Source organism: Protomyctophum parallelum (assembly GCF_964188405.1).
Source record: "Protomyctophum parallelum genome assembly, chromosome: 18".
Lineage (NCBI taxonomy): Eukaryota > Metazoa > Chordata > Actinopteri > Myctophiformes > Myctophidae > Protomyctophum > Protomyctophum parallelum.
In genome coordinates, this window is record NC_139716.1 from 33,321,294 (window position 1) to 33,334,979 (window position 13,686).

The following is a 13,686-nucleotide window of genomic DNA, read 5'->3' on the forward strand; positions in this document are numbered from 1 at the left end:
CTGTGCAATATAAAATATATGAACCATGTTAGGTTATTATTAATACAAGTAAACTTTATATGGACCCCCAGGATCGAGTGCACCCAGGGGGCCGGGCCGGTTTCGGCGAGCCACTCCGCTCCGCGTCCGAAACGGTAGAGAAATGACAGAGTTACCGTGTGGGGGTCCCTCTACTGTACCCTCTAGTCTACTGTACTGTACTGTCACACCCGAAATCATCATATATACAGTTAATACGTGCGTGTGTGTTTGTGTGTGTGTTGGTTGCGCACAGGTGGTGAAAAACATGCGGTTTTCGTGCTCATACCCGGCCACCCGGCCACCCACACACATATAGCTCCGTAAGGAGTGGTTGCACCACTCAAAAAAAGGGTGGTATTTTATCATGACCATTAGTGAGGACTGAGGAGGACCAAATATACGAAGATCAGTTGAAAACAATGAAAAGTGGTGAAGTGGTCCTTTAAGGTACATGTATCACTTTTGTTCCACGGTCCACCACGCGTATCTTTGTCGTTTTAGTTTCGTTTCCAGTGCAGTGATACTTAAACTCTTCAGCACACAGCACAGAGCTGAGGTCAGTCACTCATTCTGAAGAGGAGAGCAGCGCACACTCATACACTGCTCCCTCTCGCACTGTATACACACACAGTGCAGGCTGCAGCCATAGGAGGACACCACGAATCAATCGGATCAATAACAATAATAATAATCAATCATAACGATCTGGCACGATGAAGACGGGATTCGTATTGTTCTGTGTCGTATGCGCTGCGGTGTCAGGTAAGAAGTTATGCAACTGTCTTCTACTCTGACTTCTACTGAACTGTTTTCACAGGGTTCTTTTCTCCTTCCCACTTCACTTGTGAGTCGTGACTTATAAATGCTGTTTGTGGACAAAATGTTCCATTTTCGGTGCTTGTCTAATTCTGCACGCGTGCATGTTTCTGTGGGTGTTTCTTTAGAACACAATGGAAACAAAGTTAACAGACTGTCACGATTTGGTCGTGTTTGACTTTGACCGGACGGTTTTTTCGTGGTGTTTCTGTGTGTGTGTGTGTGTGTGTGTGTGTGTGTGTGTGTGTGGTTGTGCGTGCGTGCGTGCGCGCGTAACCTAGCTGCAGCCTACATATCTGCGTAATGAAGAATAATTATAGTCCAATAATAACAACAACAATAAGATCAACCCTACAAGTAACATCTAATTATCCTAAAAGTATTATTCCCATTAAACACGTGTGTGGGAAGGGGGGAAATGCCTATGATGATATGCGAGTTGTTTAGGGGATACCTTAGGTGGTAACGTTTAATGAAACAGACTATTCAACGGTTGTTATTTATTACATTATTTTACAGTGTTTGTAACTTCCTCATGTTGGACGATTGGATAACAACGCTCGTCCATCATGGCGGAACTTCAAACTATAATTTTACACTTGCTCCATTTACAGCCCTTACATCTACATAAAAGCTAATATTTAAAATATAAAGTGCTCGATCACTCCAGAGCCACGGATGTTACAAATGCTCCTCGGGTGGGTACCCGTATCTTCCATGTTGTTCAATAAAAAGCATTTGAATCAGATCATCTGGGGCCATTTTATCATTAGAGTTATATTGTAATCGGAGTGCAATACAACTCTCAACCGATAGGGTCGAGTGGTTGAAATTTAAAGCATAATGAGAAAATGGCCACGGATCTGATTAAAATGCTTTTTGTTGAACAATACGGAAGCTACTGGTACTTATACCCACCCGAGGAGGATTGTAACATCCGTGGCCCTGGGGTGAGAACTTTATATTTGAAATATGAACGTTTATGTAGATGTACGGGCTGTAGAGCAAATTATTATGATGGTTCAGGGTTTATCGATGACATGAGTTTCCGCAAGGCATGGAGCTGCAGTTTGCGGAAACTCTGGAGTCCACTGTCCATGGTCACATGCTTCCATGGTCACAAGTGTGGCAACCGCAAAAAGGCTCACTCCGCAAGTTTTCACATGCAGTGGAAAACATTTGGTTTCATTTGTTATACACGCTCAGAGTTACAGACCTATCCATTTGGTTTTGGTTCCATTTGTACACTCAGAGTTACAGACGCGTAAGGGTCCATTTGGTTCCATTTGTAGGCCTACAAAATAAATGGAATCCTCCTAACTTGGAGACCCCATGGGAACGCCCTCATGGCGCTGACAGTACCCGAACCCTGTGTTGAGAATCACTGATTAATAAATACATATACATATCTCTAAACTTTACAGTCGAGTTGGTTTACATATTATTGTTTGATTGAAAATGTTATTAACAGTTTGTAGAATGGGTCCTACAGTTCAACAAAAGTACAGGTCAATACAAAATCTGCTAAAAGGATGAAACCAGATTAAGACTTCAGTTTTCAATTCATCAGAACATTTAAAGACATACAGACATTTCTGTATGCAAAACTAGGGATTCACATTCATCAAAGGCTTTCGGTAGCGTGTTCCACATTTTAGTGGCATAGGTTGACATTAAGGAAGTATTTTGACAGGTACATGGGTTTTTGTTTTTGATCGCGGACTGCCGCTTTCCCACTGTGTTCATGTTTGTGTAAAAGGAGTCTCCATGTTTAATATTAACCATCAGGCTACTGTCTGTGACCATAACATGCATCATCATAAACGGCTGTACTTTGACCCTCCTGTCAGCTATTCAAACATTAAAGCCATGGTTGATAACGCTGTCATGTTGGCGATTCATTGTAACACAAATAATTGCAATTAACGACCTAATTGTGTGGACATATGAACACAAATTTATTTTTTGTTTGGTTTTTAGGCTTCATAACAAATTTCGCTGGGCAGATATGACAAATAACTTAGATTTCTGAGATATTTACTCAGAATCCTACTTTAAAATAAATAAAAAAATTGCTGAAATAGCTCATCTACAAACTTACAACACGTGTCGCAAGCCTGTAGATCTGCTGTTTGGAAAATGTTTGAGCATGGAAATGATTATGACGAATATGCAAAAACATTCGCGATTATCTCAAATAATTGCGATTAGGCGATCTCAGTTGTTGTGGCACAAAGCAGACTCAGTTTTGCTGGACACTGCCACAGAGCAAAAGACCAGGTCATTGTGGATATTCTTCTGTCCATCAAGAGGAACAAGACCACTCACATTTCCAGATGTTCTGAGTAGGGAGTCTAGGGACACAGGACTCACTGTGAATGCACTTGCTGTGGCAATGAGCAACAGAGACCAGTGAAGCAGCTTGTGTCGCAGATCTCAATGAGCAACAGAGTGGAAGCAGCTTGTGTCGCAGATCAATGAGTAGATTGTAGATTGATTATTCTTCTCACAACAATTGGAACAGAGTCGAACTAAATGCCTCATCTCCTACAATTCCAAGTGTTTATTATTTGGGGGGGTCGCGGCCTGAAAAGGTTGAGAAAGCTGCTATTCAGACAAAAGGCCATGGTTGAGATTAGTTCCCTTGATGTGGGAATACTGTTATTGATACCGATCGGACATAGATTTTGACCTGATTTGTTGCTGTCGCCGTCGGGCAGAAACCCAGCGGTCATCAATATGTCTGTTCAGGGACAAATGTGTCTGTGGCAAAGACTTGGTCTTTTTTTTTTATGATGTTCTTATTTTGATCAAGATACCCAATTAGCCCTTCGCTAAATCCCACCCCAAAAAGCGATTGTCCAATGCCAATCCAAATAGTTTAGCAACTGTTACTATGCAGGTCAAGCTTTCGCCAATAGCTGTCAATGTTAATTACTTTGCATGGCTGTGTTGTTGAACATATACACGGCTTAACGTTTGGAAAGTTACACACCTGACCCACCCAGGTGATGGCAATATACTAATCACCGTAGTCTTACCGTGCATTACATGAAAACTCCTGTTGAAAGTTGATTTCTCCCTCTGTCATTTTCTAGTTTATTTATATAATGACATGCACATTTGTCCAGTGCATTGCCTACTGCAGGCCTGGTTGACTAGATTTAGAAGACATTTTGATGCTCTTCCTACTGAAATGATAAATTATTTTTATGGAGAAATCCTTCTATGGGGGAGAAGGACAGCTTGCCCTGTCTCCTCGCTGCTAATGGACCTATTTGACAAGGACGGGATGAGGAGGGACTTAGCGAAGGGCTAATTATTGGATGTCAAGTCTCCAGGTTTTCTTCAGAACATGTATGACACTTATTTACAACAAAACTATGGCATATTACAGGTCCAACTGGTACTAGTGGTTCTCAAATGTTTTATTTGCAAGGACCCCAAATTGCCGGTGCCACCACATCGTAACAGACCGGACCTTCTCTCTGGTGTGTGTGTGTGTGTGTGTGTGTGTGTGTGTGTGTGTGTGTGTGTAGTTCTGTCATCCGCTGAAGAGGGGAGTCCTGAATACCGACCGGCGGCTACCGTAGGTCCTGCGGCAGAATTTAACCCTGTGACCAAAGTGACAACCACTGCAGCCACAACCACTGCAGCCACAACGACCGCAGCGACAACCACTGCAGCCACAACCACTGCAGCCACAACCACTGCAGCCACAACCACTGCAGCCACAACGACCGCAGCGACAACCACTGCAGCCACAACCACTGCAGCCACAACCACTGCAGCGACAACCACTGCAGCGACAACCACTGCAGCCACAACGACTGCAGCGACAACCACTGCAGCCACAACCACTGCAGCCACAACGACCGCAGCAACAACCACTGCAGCCACAACCACTGCAGCCACAACCACTGCAGCCACAACCACTGCAGCCACAACGACTGCAGCCTCAACAACCGCAGCAACAACAACTGCAGCAACAACTGCAGCCCCGACCACCGCACCACCCAAGCCTACAACGCCGACCCCCGGGCCCACCACACCCACACCGTCGCCCACGACGGCTGCCCCCCCGACCCCCCCCGGGCCCACGCAACCCACCAACCTGACGGCAGGGAACTACAACGTCACGGATGCGGCGGGCGCCACCTGCCTCCTGTGTCAGATGGCCGTGCAGATCCGTCGGCAGACGGACGCCAAGGTAACGTGCGGTTGTAACGAGTGGTTCTTCTACGTCGAACCGAAGCGGAGCGCATTGGAATGGAAAATCTTCAATTTACAATTTTTAGACTTAATCCAGAGAGATTTACAGTAAGCAAGACCAACACATGGTAATACATCAAATAGTCATCAAGGATTATAAGTAAACCAATAACCTATCATCAGTCTAACAGTAGAATACATCCTACTATAAATGCACCACATCTCTGCACATAATGCACATAACTCGAGAACCATTTGCCCCACCGACTTCAAATTCTACACATGCGTTCCACACCCCCACAGGGAGTGCACTAGTGCAGTGCCCGGCATCGAGTCGGTCGATACCCACGGACCACGGTTGTCCAGAACCGCCACAAAAGGCTCTGGTCAGGCTCTGCCAGTGGGCCTAATGAGCCCAATTCCTCTCACCTGTGCAATTTGCCGCCTCTGCCTCAGCCAATTGATTGCTTAACCAGTCCACTTTTCAGTCAGTTTGCAGCACTGTTCAGGCACAGGCAGACAGATACAGAGATCTCCATGTGGGACACAGACGAACAGTTAAAATGGGTGCTATGACAGGTATTGCATACTAGATCTCCATACACAGTATGGGCACAAAAGGGACACAGATAGTTAAAGCAGGTGCTATGACAACGGGTATTATTAGGTTCCCAAGTTGCATTGTTGGTAGGCCGGAGGCCGACGGGCACGTACAGGTTTAGTAAATATAGAAATAGCATCTAGGATCCTAAGTAAACCAAGGACCTATCATCAGTCTAATTCTAGTAGAATATCTGTACAATTAAACTATAAACACTATAGGATGCCAAATCAACAATGACTTGGCATCTGTTTACATAACATGCTATCTAAATGACAGATTTAACCTTTTATCTGCACGGTCGTCGAGGCTAGGGAAAGTGGAGTCTGAAGAGGTGAGTTTTCAGACTACGGCAGAAGATTGGGAGTGAGTCTGCAGTTCTAATTCCAATGGGGAGTTGCGATTAAAGTTCTCAGTAGCCGCGACTGATTTCAGTCATTTGGATTCCATAGAAGTCTTCTACAGAAGTGTGTTGATTGTGTGGTCATTTTAACGTCTACTCAGGCTTTTGTGTTTCAGCCAAGATAGTTTTTAAGTTGCTTGATTCAATATTTAATGTATCTTTTATTAGTTTTGTCAGACACGCTAAGTGCATTGAACTTTAATGTATTTTGTGGCTTTCACCTTTATTTTATATTTTTATGGAGGGACAGACAGTCGACTGACAGGAAATGGGGAGAGAGATGGGGAAGACATGCAGTAAAGGCCGTCGGGATTAGGAGTCGAACCCGCGGCACACTGCCAGACTGGATTACCAGCCAAGGTGCCTGGACCGCTGAGCCATGGCCCAGGCCCAAATTAAAAAGTAACCATGTTCGGACAATATCAGTCACCAGAAGCAGAGACGTGTGTTTTCAATGAGTCTAACATTCATTAGAAGTACAATATCAGTCACCAGAAGCAGAGACGTGTTTTCAATGAGTCTAACATGGGTGTGGGGTCTGATAAAATGTATATATAAATATTGTATATACTGTAGCAGCCTGAATAGACCCCAGAAGTGTTTAAGTGAAATAGCACTTTACGGTATTCTACGTAACCTGATAGTGGTTGACCCGACGTGCCATCAACATGACCCATTTTGACAACAGTGAGTCGACTTTATCAGAGCAATTAGCAATAATGTGAATGACACCTGACTGTTTATCATGTGACTGATGATATCCTATCAGGGGAGAGTCAGTTACTTGTCCCAGATTAACAGGTCAAGTTTGAGATTGGAATAAGCATACTAAAGAAAACACTATTTATTGTCGTCAACAACTTGACATGGGTCACACAGACCCATGTTTATGGGTAGCCTACATGAGCCTAGCATCGGTCAATAAACAACATGCTATCTAAATAACATTATGTACATTATGAAACTATAGGATGGCAGTTAAACAATGAACCTAGCAACTGTCTAAATCATAGGACTCTGCAGTCTATGTGATCCTATAGTTTACTGAGACACGACACAGTCTCTCTGCATTCTATGATCCTATAGTTTACTGAGACACGACAGTCTCTCTGCATTCAATGATCCTATAGTTTACTGAGACACTAAACTGTCTCTCTGCATTCTATGCATGCGTTTACCTTGCTTATTCACTCTGGATAAGAGCGTCTGATTGTAAATTGCATGTGACACATCTAACAACTTCCTCCCTCCGTTTGTTCCACAGACCAGCTTTCCGTTTACGGTCGAACCCGGGGACACCAAGGCGAGCGGCGGCTGCACCGCGGACCAAGCCACGCTCACCCTGTCCTTCAAGCAGGGAGCCATCACATTCACCTTCAAGAGGGTAACTAATCTATTATTATACCACTTCACCTTCAACAGGGTATCTAATCTCCCACGTTTTTGGGTGAACGACTAAACGTTCCCCCCAGAATAGCATTGGTGGGGTTTAAGTGGTTAAACTCCAACTATAAAAGCTATTTTCAGTCTGGAAATGGAAACAAATATTCTCTCCAGTTTTCCTCCTGACATACTATATCTTTAAGGGTTAATATGACATAAGGTTCTATAAAGTAACAATGTAATTCAGGGGTGCCGTGGATGATAACGTTATTATGTGTATTATTATTATACAAATAAGCAGGTGTGTGTTGAGGAAGTTGGAGATGGGTCAGTGGCGTAAAAATAACACCTATTCTCACCTTTACCTTACAATAACATGCTCTACAACATTTTCAGAGTGCCTGCACAAATTACAGGGGCACGCACACACACACACACGCACACACACACACCTGCAGTTGGTCTTACCAGTGACTCTGTAGAAGAAAACATCACAACATGAGTAAACAAATACTAAACACATTCTAAGTTGACTTAAGTTAAAATGATGGCTTGCATGACAAACACCCATGCACTCACACACACACACATCCGTTGTAGATTTACAGTATGCTCATAGTGGAAGTCAGGCTGTGAGAGGTGGTTGGAGTAAAGGGAAGTTGGAGATCCTCTGATTCTTGTGACTGTGGGGGAACTTTGTGTGCGTTTGTGTGTGTGTGTGTGTGTGTGTGTGTGTGTGTGTGTGTGTGTGCGCGCGTGCTTGCGTGCGTATATATAAAGACAGCAATCTGCTGTGCTTTGTAGAATGCACAAACAAGGCGATGACACAACGTAAACACACACGCGCGCACGCACACATACACGCACGCATACCTAACTGCTCATTGGGAGCAGTTAGGTGGGGTCCAGCCCAGCGTATTGCTCAAGGACACTTCGACACTAACCCAAGGGGAGCTGGTAATCGAACCAGGAACCTTCCAATTCCCAGCTAAAGGGGAAGTCTTGAGTAGAAGCCTCCTCTTGTGACAGTCCTGCCGTGAACTTTCGGTATCCTCCAACACGCAGTCTGTGTGTGAAACCACGAAACATGCACTCATCACTGAGTCAGCACAGCTGGGTGCAGAAGCTCACATCACAAGGGCTGTCGGTCATGTGACTAACGTGACGCTCTCCCCGTGTCACAATGTTGATTTTGGCAGCAAATTTTGATACATATTGTTTAGTATAGACAAAATATAAGATTTTAGTCGACTAAATGCAGTTGATTTAGTCAACAAAAGTGGATTTTGGCGGGCCTTGATGCCGTCGTAATGGCTGATTTTATACTTGCTGAAAATAGCCGATCATTTGACGATCATTACTGATTTAACCTCCGTGGGTTAATAAAGGTATCTCTATCTATCAGTGTCATGAATGCTATATATTCAAATATTATGAAATGTAAACAGCACAGAGGTACAGTCAGACAGTAAGGTTTCCATTGCAGTCCTATGCATTTCCTCAAAATACTGTAGCATAAATAATCAACACAATAATACACAATGTGTCATGTCTGTTCTTCTTGTCTCCCCAGAGTAAAGCTGATAATGACGTCTTTGTGGACTCAGTAGCGTTCAACCTGTCCTACCCTCTCGGCAACGGTGAGTGACTGACGCTCCGAACCTGTGGGTCACGACCCTCAGAGGGGTCCCCAGAGGACCATTAAAAGTATAAATACAATATATAAAAAAGTAAAAAAGTCCAAATGTCATCAAAATGTACAAAGAAATACCAAAAGAAGAAAGTACTCATCATGCAGAATGTCTCAATTCACAAGTTCATGAATGGAACATATTTTGAAAATAGGGACGCTTTGTGATCGCCACCGGTATTTTCAAATGGCCGAAATGTATATAGGGCGTGGTTATTAATGTAGTGGTTAATGTATGTATGTTTTGTAACACTAATCAAAATGAACAAAGTAGCTAGTAACTTAACAATTTCAAATAATCGTAGTGGAGTAAAAGTACAATATTTGCCTCTGAAATGTAGTGGAGTAGAAGTAAAAGTACTGAAAATGTGACGCATTCAAGTATAAATACCTCACAATTTGCCCCAGGGGAACGACAGTCTACATGTTGGCGCAATGCAGCCGAGCCAGTTTGACCGCTACAGGAGTGTTGAAAGAAGAGCTCTGATTTCTTTCCTCCAGCAAGGTTTCCCTCCACATTGTTTTGGGTCACACGAGTCAAGACTAAATATCGTTTTTATTATTCCATTTAGAATCTCTGATGGGCAAAATATATTGAAAATGTATTTTGATACAAAATACAAATACTGGGTCAAAATATGTATTTAAATACAAAATACATCTCATTTCTTCCATCTCAGCAAAATACAAAAAGGTATTTCAAATACGTATTTCAAATACATGTATTTCAAATACTGCCCATCTCTGTTGGGTACCAGGCAGACACCAAACGTCTCCTTTGGATCTCGAACTAAGAACGTTTGTGAACCAGTGGGTTAAAGGAAGCACTTCAGCCGTTTTCAACCGATCTGTCTTTATAGAATTGGTCCTTACTAATAATGCTCAATCATGCAACAGTTTAATAGTTCCGAGGAAGCAATCTGATAAGATTGAAATAGCTCTCTACCCAACGTGCTTCAAATGAGCATAATGGAACGCCTAATCAAAACAGCTGTGCTGGGCAGTTCCCACAGACGATTTGGTTGAGTGACTATACTTAAGCTAGGCGTTTGCATGGGACATTTTCGGTGGCTACATCTGTCATTAAAGATTTGTGATTTGTCATCGAATATCTTAGTATGTTTTAATTTATTTTTAATAATGATGTTTGGAAAAGAACCTCCTCCAGCGCCACTCAAAAAAATCTAAAAGGAATCATTACAAATAAATGAAAACAGTAAATTAAAAACCACGGCCCTCTCACGTCTTAGGACAATATCAGTCAACAGAATAAATATATCATGGTTAAAATGGAGTTTGAAGTTATAATGGGTTTATATAGGAAGTAGGCGGGGCAGTAAAATGAATCAAATCAAATATCTAAATACTGAATCGAACAACTTAAAATGTTCACATAAGCCTGAGTAGACGATAAAATGACCAAACGTTTTATTGAAAGTGAAATATCCCTTTAAATCACTCCTGATGTGCCGTTTATATGTTGTTTTCACAGCTAGTGCCTTCTCCCAGTCCATCAACTCGCTGCATCTGTTCAACGCTGCCATCGGCCACTCGTACTCCTGTAAGACGGACTCGGTTAGCATGGGCAACACGCTGTTCCTGGACTTCACTCAAACACGCATGCAGGCGTTCAACCTGACCCAGGCCAAGGAGTTTGGTAAAGGTAAGTCTGGACGCACGCGCTCACACGCACACGCCATCATCATTACCAACAACACCAAGTGGAAGCAGAAAATATATGACCCCGTTTCACCTGCACATTATGTTGCCAGGTCTATAAAAACAAGCCCAAAAGATGCAACTAGCGAGCAAAAAAACACCTATAACTACCAATATAATCCACTTTACAGGAAAAATAAGCCCAGTCGCTTATAACGAGCAGACATGGCAACACTGTGTGTAGTTAAGATACCAGCATTCTTATCTGTCAGCCCCATTTCAGGAACTAGTTATGCTGACTCATTTCCACACATTCCTGCTACTTCTTTCAAAGCAATAGATACACAAATCTGCTCCGCCTTGAATCCTTGAGACTGGCTGTGCCTGGTTGGGCCCGTAGCACTTGGCCTAGCCTTGACAGTCTTATACAAAATGTTAAAATGTCATTTAGATAGCATGCTATTTAGACAAACGCTAGGCTATTTGTTTACCCGGCATCCTATAGTTTACTGGGGTACTACACGGTCTCTCTGCATTCATGACTTTCAGGCCATCGACTTGGCCTGAAAGTTTGTACGGAACAAAAATCCCATCCATAGACTTGGTCACGCACATGACATCATTAAAAGTCCATAGACATGGCCACACACATGACGTCACAGGCAGAACACACAAAGCCAGACGTTGGGAGTGGCTAGCGCCTCAAAAAAATCTATAATCTGTACATTGAAACTACAAACGATAGGATGCCAGGTCAACACATGAACGTGGCATCCCCATTTTCCCCATAGACATTTCAAAAAGTATTTATTTAAAGACCTTAAAGGCCTCGAACAAAGTCAACATCCAAGTTGACAAATCATGACAACACATATTTTTAGGCCGAAGAAATAATTAGAATAAAAACAAAGAAAGTGTTGTACCCTGCCCTTTTTTCGTCTTTCTAATTATGTGTTCCGCCCAAAAAAAGTTGTTTATCGTCATGATTTTTCAACTTGGCTTTGTCCGAGGATTTAAAGGTCTTTAAATAAATACTTTTTGAAAAGTCTATGGCTGAAGGTCAGTAGACCGAAAGCTTGCTAAATAAATACATTGACTGTGCGCAGATCTGAGTGTGCGGAGCTTCCCTTTATTTTTCTCATGTTCCCTTTGTGGCTCCAGCACCTCACTTAAGTTTTTCAGCGGATGAGTTATTTTTACACAAAAGTCTATGGTGAAAATTTATGGGGTTATTCTTTCCTGGTGCCCTTGTCGTTCTGAAAGGGCGCCCCCCTTTCAGGACTGCAACGCTCTATAACTTCCACCAGGAACAGGTGGTGAAAACTAGCACTTGTGCTAACACACTGTAAGCAACGCATCTACAAATTGTACTACTACTACATATCAAATAAATAAACATAACAGGTTTCTATGTCAGTGGTTCTCAAACCTTTTCCCACCGACCTCCATCTCCATCTCTATTCCAGGGAACTCCCAGAAGCCAAGATTTGAGTTAAAACATTTGCTGTGAAATTATATACACAACACATTTTTTTTTGAACACATTGCCACGATTTTTCAAAAATAGTTCCACTTGTAGATCTGCTATTTTTCAATAGGTAAAAAGTAGAGGTCGCTTCTCACCCTCAGGTGTCTTACTGGTTATAATAAATATATTTAATATGCTGGTTATAATAAATATATTTAATATGTATTTTTCAGCTGACATGTGCAAGGCAGACAGACCAGACTACCGCGTGGCCATCGCGGTGGGCGTCACCCTGCTGGTCCTCATCATCATCGTGGTCATCGTCTACCTGATCGGACGAAGGCAGAGGACCAGCGGATACCAGACCCTCTGAGTGGGCCCCCGGGGGCCCTATGTTTACCCCCCTCTCTCTCACACACACACACTCAGGTCACACTGCCATGAGTCACTTGCGGTTTTTTGACATTTTTAAATATATATTTTTAAATGTAGGAAAAGAAAATGGGATTTTAACTCAAGTCGTGACCAATAATAAAAATTGGTCCGTGACCCACAAATGGGTCCCGGCCCACTGTTTGGGAAGCCCTAGGGCTACTGGTTCTCAAACTGTGTGTCGGGATCCCCAGAAGGTGTCCCCCAATGATTCGCTTAAAGGACCACTTCACCACTTTTCAACCTATCTTCATATAATAGGTCCTCACTAATAATCTTGAAAAAATGGCGCAATTTTCTTCTACTCGGTCTGTGTCTCATAGGAGGGCTGTGGGCAGTTCAGAAACCGTCTTCCAGTGACATCATCAATGGGGAATACAAGCTAATAAAAACTGCAGGCTTTCTAGTACTGAAAAGTTGCAATGCGAAAATGGAAGCCATCGTTCTCACGATAATGAAAACAACATTTTCATCAAAAAATCTTGTTTAAAAAATAATCTGCCTAATGATGATGTCACTGGAAGACGGTTTCTAAACTGCCCACAGCCCTCCTATGAGACACGGACTGAGTAGAAAAATATCGTGCCATTTTATCATGATTATTAGTGAGGACCTATTATATGAAGATAGGTTGAAAAGTGGTGAAGTGGTCCTTTAATAACCCACAAGGCCAAGTCTACAAATTCCTTCTAAATCCTTCTCAAACAGTTTTCTGAAAAAATTATATATATATATATATATATCAGGTTGCTGTCGGGCAGAAACCTTTATCTCCATTAAAGGTTTTGTGTTTTAATATAATTCGTGAATAAACGTCCTACTTGATCACACTACAGCGTCACACAAAAGCATCGGGAGTAGCAGATTGTGAAAACTCGAAACTGGCGCGAAAGCGACACGTTTTGAGTCAGGTTTCCACCAGACACTCCGAAAGATAGACAAATAGACAAATAGCTAAAATAATCGTTGTGGCCTGAAAGGTTTGAGAACCATCCATCTAG

At 42.6% G+C, this 13,686-nt stretch overlaps 1 protein-coding gene across 1 annotated transcript; it reads left to right on the forward strand.

The window, feature by feature from the left end:
- The first annotated feature begins 494 nt into the window (after nt 1–494).
- Nucleotides 495–12,714, forward strand: LOC310875512 (lysosome-associated membrane glycoprotein 1-like). The gene is made up of 6 exons (XM_083788781.1): nt 495–783; nt 4,377–5,047; nt 7,318–7,437; nt 9,010–9,076; nt 10,619–10,789; nt 12,487–12,714. The coding sequence occupies exons 1-6, from the start codon at nt 735–737 to the stop codon at nt 12,624–12,626; spliced, it is 1,218 nt and encodes a 405-aa protein (XP_083644907.1). The 5' UTR covers nt 495–734; the 3' UTR covers nt 12,627–12,714.
- The last annotated feature ends 972 nt before the right edge of the window (nt 12,715–13,686 follow it).